At 37.3% G+C, this 18,218-nt stretch overlaps 2 protein-coding genes and 1 long non-coding RNA gene across 3 annotated transcripts; 2 read left to right on the top strand and 1 right to left on the bottom strand.

The window, feature by feature from the left end:
- The first annotated feature begins 2,563 nt into the window (after window positions 1-2,563).
- LOC118221192 (aquaporin-8-like) lies at window positions 2,564-7,971 on the top strand. Its single transcript, XM_035406022.1, has 5 exons — window positions 2,564-2,893; window positions 4,644-4,770; window positions 4,973-5,187; window positions 5,547-5,681; window positions 7,433-7,971. Exons 1-5 carry the CDS (start codon window positions 2,640-2,642, stop codon window positions 7,473-7,475), a joined length of 774 nt encoding a protein of 257 aa, XP_035261913.1. The 5' UTR covers window positions 2,564-2,639; the 3' UTR covers window positions 7,476-7,971.
- Window positions 7,972-10,892: 2,921 nt separating this feature from the next.
- On the bottom strand, window positions 10,893-15,485 carry zgc:163057 (uncharacterized protein LOC563335 homolog). Its single transcript, XM_035406023.1, has 3 exons — window positions 15,073-15,485; window positions 13,007-13,211; window positions 10,893-12,334 (listed from the first exon to the last, which is right to left on the bottom strand). Exons 1-3 carry the CDS (start codon window positions 15,162-15,164, stop codon window positions 12,206-12,208), a joined length of 426 nt encoding a protein of 141 aa, XP_035261914.1. The 5' UTR covers window positions 15,165-15,485; the 3' UTR covers window positions 10,893-12,205.
- Window positions 15,486-15,615: 130 nt separating this feature from the next.
- LOC118221194 lies at window positions 15,616-17,007 on the top strand. Its single transcript, XR_004764069.1, has 3 exons — window positions 15,616-15,683; window positions 16,472-16,691; window positions 16,918-17,007. It is a non-coding gene; the product is annotated as an uncharacterized LOC118221194 (long non-coding RNA).
- Window positions 17,008-18,218: the final 1,211 nt, after the last annotated feature.

The raw sequence follows: 18,218 nt of genomic DNA, 5'->3' as shown, positions 1-18,218 counted from the left end.
GTCCTCCCAATATATTTAAAACCTGTGCTGCGTTTACTATATTTATACCTGTACACATTTGTCCCTAAAACCTATTTTCTTCCATTTAATTACTTTTGTTGATCATTAGGTTTGAAGATGTTTATTTCATCAATAGCAATAATTTCCAAAATTACTGTACATTAACTAAATTTGAAGTGTGCTATCTCCTAGATAATATGCATTTTTATAACATTTTTATACTTTTTGTTCATATTGTCTAGTATGTTCCTAACTTAAAAAAAAAAAATTGATGTACATCACTCTTGCTGATGAAAATAAATTGTATTCATCAAAGATTGTCATGCATTATTGCATCATTTCATGCTTTATCTTTATTCCAAATGATCATGATGTCTGTTAAAACAGAATATGTTTCAAAATACTCATTACATCCTGAAGGGAAGTCAATTAGCCTGGGGATAAATACCAGCTGCAATCATGGGGAGCCACTAAGAATGTCAATATGATTGCAGGAACCATTAAGGGTTACTTCGGAATAAACATATTTTTACCTTTGCCATTAATTAATGGCATGCATGCACTTTGGGGATATATTTTCTAAACTAGAGAGGCTAGTTTGTACGCCTCTCAATTATGAAATGTTGCCACTGCTTTTATCAGCTGATGTTGTGTGGCTAAATTATCTCGACAAAGAAAGGTGTGCTTGATAACAAAGGGAGATTGTTCTGAATTCTGATTTTCCAATAATTAACCTACTTCTATAAAATAAATAAACTCCACCACCATAAACAAATGTGTTGTAAAAAAAAAAAAAAAAAAAAAAACATAGGTAATGCCTGATAGCAGAAAGCAAATGAGATCTAATGTCCATGTGGAGGTATTATATTGTAGGAGGTGGAGAGGATATTTGATCAAGGTCACAATCCTGGTCGTAAAGTCCCATGTGCAGGGATACATTCTGGCTAACTCTTAATCTAGCTCTCTCTCTAATCTAGCTAGTCTTCATCATGCTGATAATCCAAATCATTTGGCAGTGGAAAAATGTGCTCTGTTGGAGTTGCATTGTTTATGACTTAATGTGATGAAAATATAATTTGACAATTATTTCATATTTATCATCCATGAAAACTAGAAAAAAAGTTTCATTTTTTACTGATGAAATATTAGAACTATTAAACATGGCTGCACAGCTAATATATCTGGCTAATAATTTTGTAATTTCGTAATTTTACAATGTGGCATAGTTCAAACAAACTATCAAGAAATATTAACATACTTCAGTATTTTTTTACGACCTCTTGGTATCTGCACATTTTAATCTCTTGCAGGTAATACATTCCCATTCGGGTAATGCATTCCTCATGCACCTCCTAATAGAAACTGTTGAAATGTTCACACTGCATAAGCATTAAGAAAAAATCAACTGTGATTCATAAATATGAATAATTGACAATTGACAAAAAAGGCAGTGGTTATGCAATACATTGATTTGATACTTCTTTCATGTACATAGTCCAGGTATAATATATTGTTTTATAGGCATGTGTTCATTACTCACTGTTCATTCACTCACTCCTTATATGGTGTGTTACAATGAACCTGAATAAAAACCATAAACCATTATGAAATATTTTTGTAATCAATTTCCTAATAGGCGGCCTACTTCTGAGCATACTCCATACTGTATATTATCTTGCAGAATTAATACATTTTAGTATACAGTGTATCAGTTAGGCCATACATTTTCAGATTTTCTCATTTATAATTTAGACCTTCAGCAACAAAATGATTCCGTTTCCCAATAGGCAATTAATGAATAGCAACTAATGCTAATAATGCAAAACTGCACATGACATAACAGTTCTCATGGCAATTATTTGCAGTTTGTTCTGTTTTCAAGTTAATGTGTCAATAATCCAATAATGTATACCAGTTACAAAATGTGTTCTCTTCAGCTACTTTTCTACTATTCGGTTAACATGCATTCAGTTAAAAGATATTTTTTGGATTACACCACATCCTTGTTGATAGATATCTTTTAATTCACATAATCAAAGCATTAACTCAGCCATAGAACATATTAGGTATTCAACGACAGTAGCTACAGACACACATTGGGGATATCAACTGAATTTCAGGCTAAATCAGGCAGCAGAAAAACCTTGTGTGGAAAAGACATTAAAAAAGCTGATAGGGTGGTATGGCCTAGTCATTAACACTTCTTACACCTTTACCGACCTACTTTTATTTTATAATATTGTAAAATCATAATCTCTGTTGAACTATAACACACTGACCTTGGTGGCAATAAAACTTTGATCGCTATTGTTTGACTCTCTCCATATGATCTTTCCATTTATACAATATTTGGTAGGACTCCAGCTGCTCTTATGAAGGACTTTGGAATGAATATATTTTGACTTTGAGGCTGTCCTTGTAATCTAATTGGTTCAATGTACTAAAAAGGCGTGAAAAGCTGGAAAATCCATATGGTAATTTTATGACAGGATGCTGTCATAAAAAACAAAAAAAATGCCTACCAAAGTTCAAACAATTAGCAAGGAAGTGGTTATAAATTTGGAACTGTTAATGCTTCTGTAGCAGTCCTTCACCCTCACTTCCCTGCTCGTACACTAAAGTACCACAGCTGAGACCAGATGGCAGAAGAGAAGCTGGAAATGAGCAATGTAGAGACCACTTTGATATCAAAGCCAAACAAATCCCCACCCCCTCCAAGCGTGTTTGAACGCCTGATCCAGCCCTGCATTGCTGAGGTGGTAGGGACTACCTTTTTCGTCTTCATTGGATGCGTCTCAGTCATTGAGAATGTGGAAGCAGCAGGCAGAGTGCAGCCAGCGCTGGTGCACGGCCTGGCAGTGGCCGTCATGGTGGCTTGCATGGCAGAGATCAGGTAGGCAGAATCGTATGTTCATCTGTCTTTTTCCAGAACTTTCCCTTTAACTCTGAAACCTCACCTTGCTCATATGCATAGCATGCAGATATGTTGTGTGCGTTCTCTCCTCGTCATTCTCCCTCTGCTCCTTCCTTTCCTCTGGAATAAAGAACTTCATTTCTAATCTCAATTTTTACAAACATATGTTATTACAAATTCAGAACAAATATGCTGCATATGAACTGTAGATAACACTGTCCATGATAACTTAACAGTAGTTTGTTACTGTCAGAATCTAAATTTCAGAAATGTCCCATTGTTTGACTTGTTTTGGTTTATTTGCCTGTTTGGTTTATCCTTCATTGGCTTTGATCCAATAGGCACATGTTGCATACTAATAATTAATTTCACACTATCGTAGCATGCTTTACTAATACTTGTGTGGGTGGTTCATACTATGTGGGACATGCCTTTATATGCAAGAACTGAATGTAATGCAAATGTGCATGTAGAATTTGAAAGTTATGCCATTGACAGATTCTCCTATTGACAGTAAGAGAAATGCAAATGTGGCATAATGCATTTGCTGTATACAATATGGCTGAGCCTGTGGTTCTTTGCTGTTAGAGGCTATTTCCTATTAATTGTTGTGACCTGACAAGTACTGTAGGTCTTTTAGCAAAACATCCGGTGTGCTTTATCTTTTAGATACTGATAACATGAACACAGACCATGCATGTAAATGTAAGTGACAGGGACTTTTCTCTTCATGCACAAGCAACACTTGTTTATTACTGGCAGAAAGGAGTCAAATGAGGCATCTCAGTCAAAAGGAACTTAATGTGCCTTGTGTGTGCGGGCAGAAGGCTGGCTATTGCCTTGTTATTCATTTACCATCTTTTAGTTCTTCAAGGCACTGTTAGATAGTCAGAGCTTGATGAAAATAATGTCCAACCCATTTCCAACTTGTGACATGAATTGGTAAACAATCTCAAACATCTTTTACAAATGCAATACAGGCAGGCTTTTAACAGTATTATAACTATAAGGTCAAATATGAAAATCCACAAAAAGACCTAAAATCAATTTCATCATTAACCACTGGAAAATGAGTGCTATCTCCATCACTTCCCTGGCTTAATGATTGCAGTTACTGTATTTTATTTCATGTCATCTAAAATACCTGCAAACAAAAGCTTTGGCAATTTAAAAAATATTTCTTACTGATATGCCAATTTAATAAAGACATTTTAATTAATTTCTCGCTCCTACAAGAGCACACTGAACTCTATTGAAGTAAACCCAGTTTTATGTCCTTGCATTGTTGCGTTCTACCCTACTTGTTTAAAATATTTGCCCATTTGTGCAATGAACACAACACATGCATCACCCTGTGGCCGTCACTGCTGTCCCAGGGTAACATTGGTTCGGTCAGGATTCCATACCAGACTTTAGGGCCCATTTGTGCACTACAACAGTGCCTTAACAGGACGAACCACCCAGAAACCCCAAGCATCTCTTTTAGCAATCAATCAGAGAGCACTAGAAACAGTCCTCTTCACACGTCTTCATGTTGAATCTTCAATGTCAGATATAAAATGATTTGATTATTATTTACTTTATTTCATTATTCTTATTTTCCTAGCCAGTTATAATTCATTACTGTATAGACTGTATAGAGTTATATGGTGATTAACATCCATCTAACTATATATTATAAACAGTGATCTTGTAAGTCTTAAATGTGTTGTGTTTTTCCCGTATACAGTGGCTCCCATTTCAACCCACCATTCACCATTGCAATCTACCTCTGTGGAGGCATGCAGCTAGCTATGGTTGGCCCATACATTATCAGTCAGCTGATTGGAGGTTTGCTTGGAGCTGCAATGTCAAAGGTGAAATAAAATTTCCTTTCAAACCACAAGCACACAAACAGAAGTGAAATTCTTTTACTTTTCCCCTTTCCGGTAATTATTTTTCCTCTCCTAACAGAAATGAGAATGAAAAGATTGGAAACAAAGCATCCAACTGCTTCAGCCTCAATAGGCCTGAAATTAATTTAGTTTAATGACCAAACTTGAACCAATCTTTCCTCAGGTAATGGTACCAACTGAACGCTACATTAATGCTACTGGAGCAGCCTTCTCAATCCTCAAATCTGATGAGCAGCTTCCAGGTGCCATCTTTGGAGAGATGGCAATGACATGCTTGGTCACCATGGTGGTTCTGCTGGGAGCTGTTAATAACAAAAGCAAAAGCCCCATGGTGCCCTTCTTGGTGGGCTGCACGGTTATCATCAACATACTGGCTGGGTAAGTTACAGAGAGGAGTTGTGTTGAAACGTTTCAGTCCATAGAGATAAAGAAGAATCACACTAAACAGCTAACTGTACTCGTCATCACATAGATCACTCAATCATCAACATGCATATATGGGGCCTTATGGGAAATATGGATCTGTATTGGCAATTAATCTGTGATACTACCACCTGATATGTTCCAGAGAAAAGGTCAATTCTGAGTGGTAAATGTTGTCTTAAAAGCATGGACCTTTGGTGTGTTGGCCTGGTGTCGTCACATGCTGAAACTAAAATATTTATTTATTTATTTATTTATTTATTTATTTATTTATTTATTTATTTATTAATTCATTCATTCATTCTTTGCTGCAGAGGTGATGTGTCCGGCACCTGTTTGAATCCAGCCAGGGCTTTTGGACCCGCAGTGATGGCTAATTATTGGACGTACCACTGGGTGTACTGGGTTGGCCCTATCGGAGGCTGTCTGGTGGCAGCTGCTTTACTCAGGTGAGGCAGCTGACAGACAGAGACCGCACCAGTACAGCTGCACACAAACATGCTGACACCAAAAACAGGGCCATGGGATACACCCAAACCTTTATACATTCCATCCTTCCAAATGAGATTCATTATATATGCAAGAACTTGAAAATAAGTGTCAGCCAAATCCTGTTTCCTTTAATGGATGTAGTAGTAGTGGTAGTAGTAATTTATTTTGGTCCTTATTAACAATTTTCCAAAAAGAATGCACATAGAAATAAATAAATAACAATAAGGCATTAAATTAAATTAAAAGGAAAACAAAAAATATTGACCGAAAAGGTGTAGGCTGAAGCTTTTAGCTTATTATACCTACCCTTTTTTACATAACATATTCTAATAGGCAACCCTTTCACTACTAGGTTTAGGCGATACAAAAACAAAACAGAACAGAAACAAAAACAAAAGTTCCAAACGTTTCATACACAATAATGATCATAACTCCGTTTTATATTTGTTTACCACATCATTTTTAAACATTTTTTTAAATTTGCAAAGTGAACTACACATTCTTAATTCCTTGTCACAACTATTCCACAAATTAACCCCTAATGTAACTTTTGGAAAAGAGTTATTCAATCGGAAGGGGCTTCCTTGTTAAATAAAAGTTTTATAAAAACCTCACCTACTGCCAACAATGAGGAATGTTGGAGTCATTATAGATCTTTGGTTCAAATATTATCACATATATTGAAGCAACCTGTGGGGTTGCTTATTATAGTTTATGAAAACTAAAAAAAATTAGCTTTTGATGGAAGGTCTAGTTGCCCCTTTTCTACAACTTGAATAAAAACTTTAAAACTGCTCTAATCAAGTTGTAGAAAAGAGGTGACATTTAAAACTCAGAAGCCCACGTCCACACCAACACAAATTAATGGTATGAATTCCATCAAAATTTGTCTTTAACTTTTCATAAATCTCAAATTCTAAATTAACATGCCAACTAGTGTTTGTGAAGCAAAATAACAACTTGTAAATCAAAATTATGGGCAAATATCAAATCCATGCTTCAGTCCCAGTGAGTATATACACATTTTATTACACCTTCACTGGCAGCCTCCTTCCACTTAGAATCAACTCTAAGATCCTCCTCACAAGTATCCTGTCCATATTCATGCTCCAGATTACCCATCCGATGTCCTGTCTCTGTAATAATGGACAGTATGCAGAACAAATATGAACACTAATGGCCACAGATTTTATTGCTCTCACCCCACCTCCACTCATCTGATACTCAGGGAATTACATCCTTAAATTGTGGCTCAAGGTTCAAGCGTTTGGATTTGCCTTTAACAGCTGTGATGTGCTCCCTAAACTACCTATTGTTTACTACCTATTTAATTAAACTGGAACAACCGCTGTTACTATACTACTAGTTAATTAATTAAACTGACACAACCGCTGCTATTTTATATAACCGCTGCTACTTTATTCTTTAATTATTTTCTTTATTTATTTTATGTATATCGTTACTATCTCTATGTTTGATGTGTGATGTTTAACTTGTTAACTTTTTAACTTATGGTGCTGTACTCACTGGAAACCTGAATTTCCCTAAGGGAACTTCCCTACGGGATCAATAAAGTTTCTATCTATCTATCTATCTATCTATCTATCTAAACTGAAAATTTTTGTATTAAATAAATCTTGTCTGTATTGTGTTGCATTAGTTTTGCTGTATTTAAAACATTTTAATAATAATAATTTTTCTTTTCCAGACTGCTACTTGGAGACGAGAAGATCCGAATTATCATGAAATAATTTTTATGCAGTTCATATTGTATATTAACGTGCCTCAGCATTATCTTTAATTTTCCTTTCAGTAGTAGGTAGTGTCTGAGCACAATTACCCCAGTGTAAAAAGAAAATATCTTGCCATCTTGCCTTCTGTCCATTCTGTCTATTTTGTAATATTGTGTTTGACTGACATGATTAAAATGTACTACAGAAGAAGAATAATAAAGAAAACTATCTCAAAATCAAGCCCAGCCATCTTATCTGAACAGAAAATACCCAGTATCTCCTCAGCTGCCACCTCAATATGTCTGTGCTTCCATTGCAAGGTCAATCCATTGAGCCTGTTCTCTATCACTTGAAAGCACAACTTTCCCATAAGTCTGTTCAGCCTTTCTCTCTGTAGGCTATCATGACAGGAAGCACTGATAGAAATAAAACAGTAGTTTTTCATTGCAGGTATTCAATGCATTTATTGTATTGCAAGTGTGGTGTCCCAAAATAAAAATGAATCATAAAGGTTGGAGCAGACTGGCAGACGTTCTCTGTTCTACAAGGACATCTAACCACAGATCTCTTGACACAAGCTGCTGAAAGGTAGACACAATCATGTCATCCCAGGAACTGAGAATTAATTTATTTTAAATATTTCAAATATTTGTTAAAGAAGATGAGGCATGAGCAGCTACAGGCAAAAATTTTGGATTTTTACCATTCCTTTGCACTCTCAACCCCCATCTGCCTTAGACATTTATCAATAGGCCACTCTTGCATTCTGTTATTGGCAGTGTTTGTGGCCAAAGTCGCTATGTAACAGGAGCTTGTGTCGTTATCTTCTCTGCACCATGCAGCAAGCTAAAATATAAAGCAGATGCCTAGACTACTGCAAAGCTGCACAGCAGCAGGTTTGCAGACACTCCTCATCGCACACAGCCACTTCACTGAATATGTTTTACCACTAGAGGGCGTAGTCTCTACAGTCAAACCAGGAGGAGGTTCAGTGATGTTTTGGGGTTGCTGGGCTGCCTCTGGCACAGCGCCTTGAGGATGTGCAAGGCATCGTTGAATCATGATTATCAAGCCATTTTAGAGTGCAATGTTGAATAGCGCCAGAAAGCCGCATCTCCATTGATGGATCTTCCAGCAGGACAATTACCCCAAACACACTTCAATAAGCACCAAGGACTAATTTAAGACAAAACACTTGACTGCTCTGAGGTGGCCAGCAATGAGTCCAGATCTAAATCCCATTGAAAACCTGTGGAGATCTGAAAACAGCAGTTGGGAGGAGTCCTTCAAATCTGGGAGAACTGGCAGAGTTTGCACAAGAAGAGTGGGGCCAACTCCAACAGAGAACTACAGGAAGCTTATGCATAGCTACAGCAAGCGTTTGATTCGTATGCTTAACCTACACAGTGTAGATTATGGGAAGATCGGGAGACACGTGACCCCCAATATTTTAATATAAATGAATTGCTAGACTAGCTATTATGCTTCTGAGAATTGACATTTGACGACACAAAAATAGGTCGGCCAGCAGTGTCTCCCCAAAGATGAAATTAAATTAAATGAAAGGAATTTTTATTTTCCTATTCACCAGTGGTACCTCCACCTAGACTGTTAAGTGGAAAAATACGGTTTTGAAATTTTTGTATACAATTTTTTGTATACAGAGTTGTTTAGGCTGAAATTGAGTACGGTAATCTAGACTTCAAAGAAAAAATATTGAAAATACATGATTTACTTGTATCAGGAAATAAGCAGATTACTCTCTGAAATTTAAAAATATGATTACTATGCTTGCCAGAAAGTTCATGGTGTTTTCGATTGCTTATCAACACTAAACATACTGAAGTCGAAGGTGGAGCCCGTCAGAAATGGAGATAGAACCAATCTGTGCTGCTTGAGATATACCCTTATGCTAGTTAACAACCATATTCAAATTCAATTCAATTTACAATGCATAGGCCCATATCTCACACCACTTCTTTTTATGAATAAAACAATTGTTTTAAAAGTTTCAAATGACTGGGTAATTTAAAAAACGTTAAAATAGAGTTGCATTGGCCTGTTTACAGCTGATGGTTAAAATGCCTTCAGAGAAAGAAAATATTCCGTAGTTTAGGCAAACATTTACTGTATAGGTCCAATAGGACCTATACAGTAGTATCCAACTGTTTGGTGTACTCTCTAAAACTATTTCCACATGAGAGTGCTTGAAAACTGAAACTTCCACGGAATTTGCTTGTTTTCTGCACAGTCATTGTATGGTGTGGCAGGAATTATAGGTTTTATTAAGAAAACAAGACCATTAGCTACATGTGTGTCTGTTTGTGCGTGTGTGTGTGAGTGTGTGTGCTCGCAGCAATGCCTTAACAGTATTAACAGAACCCTAAACCAATGAGTTCCTTGAATTACTGCTGAATAGATCTCTCCCAAATTTACCAGATACCCACAGGCTAACCTTCATTTTATGCTAATATGCCTCTCTTCTGATTGGCTCTGACCCTCCTGTAGTAGACTACTGTGTGGCATGTAGCGTAGAAAATATTCACTGGCTGAAATAGCATACTACCATACTGCTCATACTAAATAAAAAACAAAATCAGTATGTAGTATGTTGTACGTAGTATGCTATTTCGAACACAGCCATGCTTCTTCTGTAAGTTAGTGCTGATATAAGTAGCTCAAGCGGTGCAACGAGAGATTCCAGACAGCCAGGCGTTGTTGTACTTGTCTTTGCGTACATGCATAGGGTATGTTTCCGACATATCGGTTTTCGTATTTGGCTCAATTCTGAAAATATTACTAGATAGATTAATAATTTTTAATCCAAACAACCTACATCCCTTGGCTATGATTGCACATCACAATTACATTTCTGGGACATACCATTCACTATACAATCTGACCAAAAGTACAGAAAGTAAAATGTTACATTTAACCCCGTGGTTGGGGTAAAAACGAACTCTGCGCAGGGTACACTTAACAGTACTAATAGATTTAAAAATGAACACAAAGTTAGGCACTTAAAAAAATTCCATGTTATATAAAACAGTCTTTAATTTATTTTTTGATTACATTCATATGTTTTCGTGGCCTCACAGAACTTCTCCGTTCCTGTTTAATGTATGTTCGATCCAAACAGCTGTAACTGTTGATGTCACATGTCACCATGCAAAGTTAAAGCTAAGTTAAATAAATAATATCCGGTCTGAGTTGAACCAATCCAATCAATTGGTTAATTAATTGTCAAATGCCAACAGGCTAACAGCCCCATTCAGTTTAACCCTGCAGTGGGAGTGTCTGTACTTTTGCCTGCCTCATGCTTTTCAGGATACCCCTCCAGAAAAGTTGAGCACAAAAATAGCAACTGTGTGTGTGTGTGTGTGTATGTGTGTGACCTCGTATGAGGTCTTACAGTACAGTGGCTGGCACTACTAATCAAGTGGCAAAAGAAAATCAAGTATTTTTATTGTTTCAGTGGTTTTAATTTAAAAATACAGAGCCAAAAATAAAGACATTTCCTACATTTATACATTGAAAGATATTTAAAGAGAAACAGCAGCAGTATAATTTAGTTTTATTTTAAGTTTCATTACAAAAATATAACATATAAAGCATTCTTTAGGCTAGTGATTCTGAAATTCTGTCCTGGGGACTCCTGTGTACAATATGTTGCTTTTTGTTGCACCCAGTATCTTGCTCAGTTAAAATAGTTCAACACGTGTCTAATTCTTTTATATCTTTTCCTTAATTGTATTAACACAATGCAAGTTTGGTTTTGTTATCTTTGCATTGTCTTTGAATTCCTCATTATCTACCAATAATTAGTTTTAGTGGCCATGTGTCCACACGTTCACTAATTAGAAGCCTGTTGACACACGCAAGTCTAATTTGATCTATGAAGTTTTTTTCATACTCATTTCATGTAATTGTTCGCTATACAGTACAGGTAAGCACAATGTGAACGTGGGACTTGTACTCTTCATGGCATGCTTAACTACACTGCCTGGCCAAAAAAAAAGTCACGCACTATTTCGTCAGACCACCTTTAGCTTTGATTACGGCGCGCATTCGCCGTGGCGTGTTTCGACAACCTTATGCAACGTCACAACACTTATTTCCATCCAGAATTGCATTATCTTGTATTGACGACGGGAGAGTCGAACCACTCCTTAAAGTCTTCTCCAGCACATCCCAAAGACTTTCAATGGGGTTAAGGTCAGGACTCTGTGGTGGCCAATTCATGTGTGAAAATGATTCCTCATGCTCCGAGAACCACTCTTTCACAATTTGAGCCCGATGAATCTTGGCATCGTTGTCCCGGAATATGCCCGTGCCATCAGGGAAGAAAAAATCCATTGATGGGATAACCTGGCCATTCAGTACATTCAGGTACTCAGCTGACTTCATTTTATTGCCGCATAATGTTGCTGAGCCTAGACCTGACCAATTGAAGCAACCCTAGATCATAGCACTGCCTCCGGAGACTTGTACAGTGGGCACTGTCCAAAAAATGGCGACTTTTCTTTTTGGCCAGGCAGTGTATTTCTGACATAATGTGTCTTAAGAGGGTAAGCAATCCATCAAAAGATGAAAAGGGTATTCATGAAAAATAAATAGCTTGTTAAAATTATGGAATTGCAATTTTGGTTAGAATGAAAACCAGCTTGCACAGGAGTTTGGGAACCACTGTTTTGGGCTATTTTCAGAGCCTAACACACAATTTAGCATGTTTGTCTTGACAAAGCATCCTATCTGTATTTCTCAGCAAGCACAGCTGAGAATGCTGAGAGGAACTTATCCGTGGCAGCATGTGCAGCTGGTGTGAACTCATCAGACATCTCGGTTGCCAATGTCACCAGGAGACAGTGAGACAGGAGCTGCAAAAAAAAAAGCTTATATAGTCAATTATGGTTTGAAACAACATCAAAATGTATCTGAGAGCAGAATTTAGTTGATAAAATTAGAAAAAAACCATACATCCCAAAAATTCCCCCCCCCCTCCAAGGCACCCTAAGTGGATTAATCTGCTCAATTTTGCAATCCATGTGCAAGTTTTTGCTTCCATAAAGAGTAAATTAGAGTCACAATTAGCATCCCAGCATGTCTTTGGACTGTGGGAGGAAACTGGAGTACCCAGACAAAACCCATGCGGACACAGGGAGAACATGCAAACTCTACACAGAAAGATTTGAACCCAGGACCAGTGCTACCCACCGTGCCACCCGTGAATGTACAGCATTGTCCTTTTGCTTTACTGTTTTCCTTTTTTTATTACTACATACATTGATTTAACCCCTGTTTTGCTTTATTATTAAGACTATCCATTTTCAAACCACAGCCAGGGTGATTTGATCATATATTTTGGGGGGCTGATTACAACAGGTTGCTTTACAGTATTCCATATTTTCTCTGTTAATCTTAATGAACGTGCCACTGAACTGTAGTCTTGCAGACATCAATTAATTTAAAAAATGTGGGGCTAAGACGCATTTGCATGTACTATCAAGCCTTAAAAGGTGTTTTATGGGTGTATCCTATTGAGGCAGCACCTTGAAATTAGTAGGATGTATCCTCAGATGGTAGGCATGCAACGCACTGAGAGGCGCCAATGTGGTGGTCAGCGAATCGATGTTCCTCGCCCCTCGTGCTATCGCCAGAATAATCTTTTTACCATGGGAAAGAAGATGGGGGGATCGTGGACTGATGTCTATGTGGGCAAAGTAGGTCTTGGTTTTAGGAAATACTGTAAACATCCTATAGATCAAAAGAAGAATAAATGTGTTACAAGATACAATGAAGACTTTGTAAGACTTCACAGGACAACTGTTAGCTCCTTAATTTGTCCTGAGATAACTGGCTAGGGTGCTTTTAACTATTTGCTACACTAAAGTTACATTAAAGCTTAATTAAGGCCACATTATATGGTAACTTGTGTAAGTTGTGTGAAATATTGTTATTAATCACCTAATGAGAAAATATAGCTAGTCAGCAGTGCAGATTGTGATTTTTCTGTTCATATAATGGTAGTCAGTTGGTTGCAGAAGGATTTAAATTAGTTTAAATGCAGAAACATAAACATGTAAAAATATTTTTTTTTCAGATTTCTGTTCCAGCCAATCCCTTCAGCCATTACATTTTTTGAAATCATGAGCTTATTTTCTTCCTTATTTTTTCTTAAACTTCTTCAGCGCAAGTTTGGCTCATATCTAACAGCTCATAGCCATTCGTTTGCTGTTGCTTTGAGCTCTTCATTTTCCAAAAATGTGACCAGGGGTTCGCATTGTCAGTATTTAGGGCTCCACTGTTTTGAGCTGCCAGTGTAACCATTTGCCATGCTGCACATTAAATGAATGCATTAGTTAATGGTATGTGTAGGATTGTATATGGGACATGTATTCCTGCAATGCACAACTATTTATGATATAATGTGGCCTTAAGAAGGTAAATACAATCTCTTGCCAGACATTAAAAGTGTCTAATTTGGAACAATGTACAGTACATTGCTATTCATGGGATGCACCTGTGGATGAAAGATGAAAAAAAAAACAAAAACAAAAAAAACAGCATGCACAGGGGCCACCAGGCCAGTACAATTTGAGAACTCCTCAGCAAGCAGATACAGTAAAACAGGTTCCCATCTTCTTTCTCCGACAGCCTCAGTGGTGAGTATATCCCCACTACCTCTACCTTTGAAATACCTCAGATTTACAAACATACACGGTATTTCATTTTACTGTTACACCAACAATAATCATTCAGTTGTATCTGCAAGTTAAGCCATAAGATCCGAATAAACTCTTTCAAATCACCGTTTCAAAAATAATATTACACTTTTGATGACAAAACTCCTGAGTAACATTGACTTAAGACGTTGAGACTAATCTTCCTCGGCTTTAAGTTCTAAACAAGCAGAACCGTCCCAACCTAACTTCAGCCAGTTCTCACCCACTGGGATCCTTTAATAAATAAATAAATACATAAATAAAATCGCTTTTTCAGTTAGTCTTCGTAAAGAAAAATTCATATCAAATTATCGTGTAGAATAGGGTGCCACCTAATGTTTTTTTTTTTAAGTCAAACGTACATTCGTAGTCATTTTCACTCATATTATTCGATAAATTCCGAGTTCGAAAAAACGTAGCCTATTTTAGATGGATAAAATCAACACAGTATTGAATGCTTAAAATGTGAAAATGCATAGTTTACCAAAAAAAAAGTAAGCGCTTATAATCCTTACAGTTAATTTTCGTGTTAAACAACTATATAACCCCTTATTGCTGTTGGGTTTTATGTAAGAATCCCCTTATAAAGACATCGATCTCCCCTTATAAAGACATCGATCTCAAAGGACATATAAATATAATTAATAGATTCGCCACACTTTAAATTATTTTTATGTGGTTCTTTTAAGTAGGCCACGACTCCAGCAGTAACTACCTAAAAGTGTAATTTTTCTAAAATATATTTTCCTTTTTCACAACCCGTTACGTTTCAAATGAGAATCTACTTCATATTCTGGGATTGAGACCGGTTGGAATAAAAACCAACATAACAGGGGGCCCCAAGTTCGGGAACCCCTGGTGTAAGAAAAAACAGTGAAGGAATTATTACATACCTGAAAAGCGCATCAGAACCTATGTCTTCAGCCTTAAGGGACATTTTTTCCCAAATGGTAACAAGAAGCTCTTTTTCGTATTTAGAGAGCATTACGATGAACTGCCCTTGGTGAATGCAGGTATTTGCCCAAGTAGCGTACTCCCTCCGCGCTAGAAACCACCGAAGGAAATTTGCAAAACGGCGCACATGATTCCCTCATGTCTTATCCCGACATTTTGGCAACAAGAAATTTGCTGACTTTAAGAAATGTATCTATTAAAGTTAAACGAAACAACTAAACCATTCGTTTTACTGGTATTGTCAACAAGCAACCCGTACAAGTAGCCTACGATTGTTTTTGCAATGATAGTTTATTAGGTGTTAATGGCTCTCCATAAATACAATCGCTGATATTAGTAAAGGACATGCGCGTTCCAGCTACACCCGTATCTCAGCACTGTATCCTGACCTGAACAAGAGGCGTGCGGAGTCCTCCGTCTCCCCACCACCTCCTCCCCCTTCACACTTATTTAGTTTCCCCCTTGCAGTGCTCTCATGCATGTTCATGGTCATCACAGGAGTTAAACGCTAAAATCGACACCACAACATTTATTACTGTCATCATGTAAGGTACATAAATTGAAGAAGAATATTGAATTAATGCAGAATATATTAAGTTGTCTTTGAAATGGGCTATTTTAAATTGTAAGATTTATTGATTTATTTTCGAGCAGTTAAGTATACTGTTTGGCAGCTGGCAAATTGAAAGTCAGGGAACAAGACATGAACAAGAAGCGGGGCATAAATGACTGTTTACCAGGAAATGTAATGTAATGTAATGTATTTATATATGTATATCAGTTCACGGATGCATATATATACTTATAAAAAAATAGGCTTCTTATTTTTTATGAATACTGAATCAGAGGAGAGGCCTGCTCAATATAAACCTCTTGCCCCCTCTAGTGGAGGAACACACACGTTGGTAGACATGAAGGTATTGTGTCTCTCGAGTGAATTATTAAATGAAGTATTTGCAATTTTGGTTCCTGAACAGAAACATGATGCAGCTTTTAAGTATAGTAAAATATTAGTATGTGTTTGGCCCGTGGTCATCCAAATAAGATTCAGTGAGTACAGAAGCGTGCAATATCATTCAGGATATTTTTTTTTTACAGTGCACTGCTTTCCAAATCTTTGAAAATGTAACTGTATTCACACATGAATGTGTACATGCGTTCCAACTGGACAAGGCTCTTAGAACATTATTGCCCTATGTGCATTATTGTTTTGATATCTATCTGGAGATGACTTACCATGTCAAATAGAAAATAGGTATTTATATGACAAACTGCATTAAAATGTCTCCCTCTCTCCCTCACCCCTCCCCCCCCACCCCCCCACCCCCCCTCTCTAAGTGACTCTTGGCTATCATGCGTTCTCAGAAAAGGAGTGTGCCGAAATGTAATCATGATAAAACACCAGTGCTGCAGCTATCCATTAGGCAATCTGGAGGCAGAGGTCGGGTGGAGGCCGTACAGCACAGTAATCATGCTCTGCAGTGCGGCCCTGCCCTCCCCTCGTACGTCAGCATTTAGACTGCTGTGGCAAGGTCCCAGACGTAACTGAACACAAGAGGTCAGACTCCAGCTCGCCCCATATTTAATGTTACCCTTTTTGCCCACTTTTTGTCAGAGTCATTATTCTACAAACTCATGCTTGGACCATACTATCAAGGGTTTAGTATTGATGCTGTTCATTCATTTACTATTCTTTTAATTTTAGTTTGGTCTGCAGCCGTTAACTGAATGAAAATATTTTTTTCATACCTTTGGACTCCACAGAATCTTGCTTTTATTTTCAGGGCTCCTCTTCTTGAAGTCCTGGAGCAAAGCCTTAATTTTTGGAGAAACAGAAACCATTAGAGACAATAGTGAATACCCCCCTCCCTCTCACACTTGACCAGAGTAGTTTTGGTCTCCTCAGTGATCATGCGCCTATGGATATTGTTAACTTGACCATCCATATCTGAATTTGGGCCTATATGATACACCACTTCCACCAGGGCACCTGGAAAGATCTGCTACCAAGCCGTTTCAATTAGCATTCCACAAGGCCCCATACGGCCATTAATTTACGTGCAAGTGTTTCTTAAATTTATCTGAAATGACACAATGCATTGCTTTTTGTTGTATGCTGTCACAGCTCACAGCACACACTATCCCACAGCTTTGCGTCCTTATCGATTGCTCTACCCCTGTCTGCTTTTTATGCTCTTCTGCAACTGCCTGTCCGTCTGGGCCCTTCCCCCCTGCCCCTCATTCTCACCTCTTATCTCCATTTCTGGAGTGTGCTGCACAATCTCACTCATCACACTCTCCTTCTCTGGGCTCATTATTCCTCCCATTCATTAAGAGACTAGCTCTTGAACACTGAAAATTCAAAAGATGATGATTGGAAGTAGAATGTGTGAACATGGTGTGGAACATGGACACGACCCCTATGCTTCTTTTTGAGGCTCTGTCTTATAACCTGCAGCTGCTTGCCATGGTGTCAGTTGGGAATTCCTGTGTTAGCATTTTTATCAAGTTTATGGATCATTGATCTCAAACATTTTTGTCATTCTACTTTTTTAGTCAACTACATTTTTGACATACTTTTATGCAGTAATTCTGAAGGCTTACAGTAATAGTTTGAATTGAAGGGGATATAGTTTTAGATTTGCTAAAGAAGATATGTTTGGACTGGTAAATTTTTATCTGTAGTACAGTAAGCAGAATTTCATGTGCATTACTTGTTTAGCAAAATAATGAAAAATTGTGGTACTTTGTTTCATCACAATGGCGGTTTGGCTTGTTGCCATTCACTGTCAGTAAACTCCATTCATTTTATGCAGATGGTTTCAGGTTTCCACACTCTCAGCAAATAGGACCCAACAGATTTCACCTGTTAATTTATAATCAAACCAGTTAAAATGGAACCTCTTTCAAATGGAATCATTTGTCATATAGTACACGCAGCACAGAAAATGAAAGCATAAGGTGGTCTGACTGATTGAAAATCCTGGCATGTGAATATGGGACATTTATTTTTAAGGGCATACATCAAGTCAAGTCACGTCAAGTACAGTGCTATATCTGATATAATTAAAATGATAATGAATTA

Source organism: Anguilla anguilla, chromosome 2, assembly GCF_013347855.1.
Source record: "Anguilla anguilla isolate fAngAng1 chromosome 2, fAngAng1.pri, whole genome shotgun sequence".
Lineage (NCBI taxonomy): Eukaryota > Metazoa > Chordata > Actinopteri > Anguilliformes > Anguillidae > Anguilla > Anguilla anguilla.
This window is presented reverse-complemented; position numbering and strand designations above follow the sequence as displayed.

Excerpts from the sequence above, each read along its gene's own strand:
- LOC118221192 (XM_035406022.1), top strand. The coding sequence starts at position 2,640 with ATGGCAGAAGAGAAGCTGGAAATGAGCAATGTAGAGACCACTTTGATA. Across the intron at positions 2,894-4,643 it reads GCTTGCATGGCAGAGATCAG|TGGCTCCCATTTCAACCCAC; the intron begins GTAGGCAGAATC and ends TCCCGTATACAG. Across the intron at positions 5,682-7,432 it reads GTGGCAGCTGCTTTACTCAG|ACTGCTACTTGGAGACGAGA; the intron begins GTGAGGCAGCTG and ends TTTCTTTTCCAG.
- zgc:163057 (XM_035406023.1), bottom strand. The coding sequence starts at position 15,164 with ATGCTCTCTAAATACGAAAAAGAGCTTCTTGTTACCATTTGGGAAAAA. Across the intron at positions 13,212-15,072 it reads GGTTCTGATGCGCTTTTCAG|GATGTTTACAGTATTTCCTA; the intron begins GTATGTAATAAT and ends TTTGATCTATAG. Across the intron at positions 12,335-13,006 it reads TACATCCTACTAATTTCAAG|CTCCTGTCTCACTGTCTCCT; the intron begins GTGCTGCCTCAA and ends TTTTTTTTGCAG.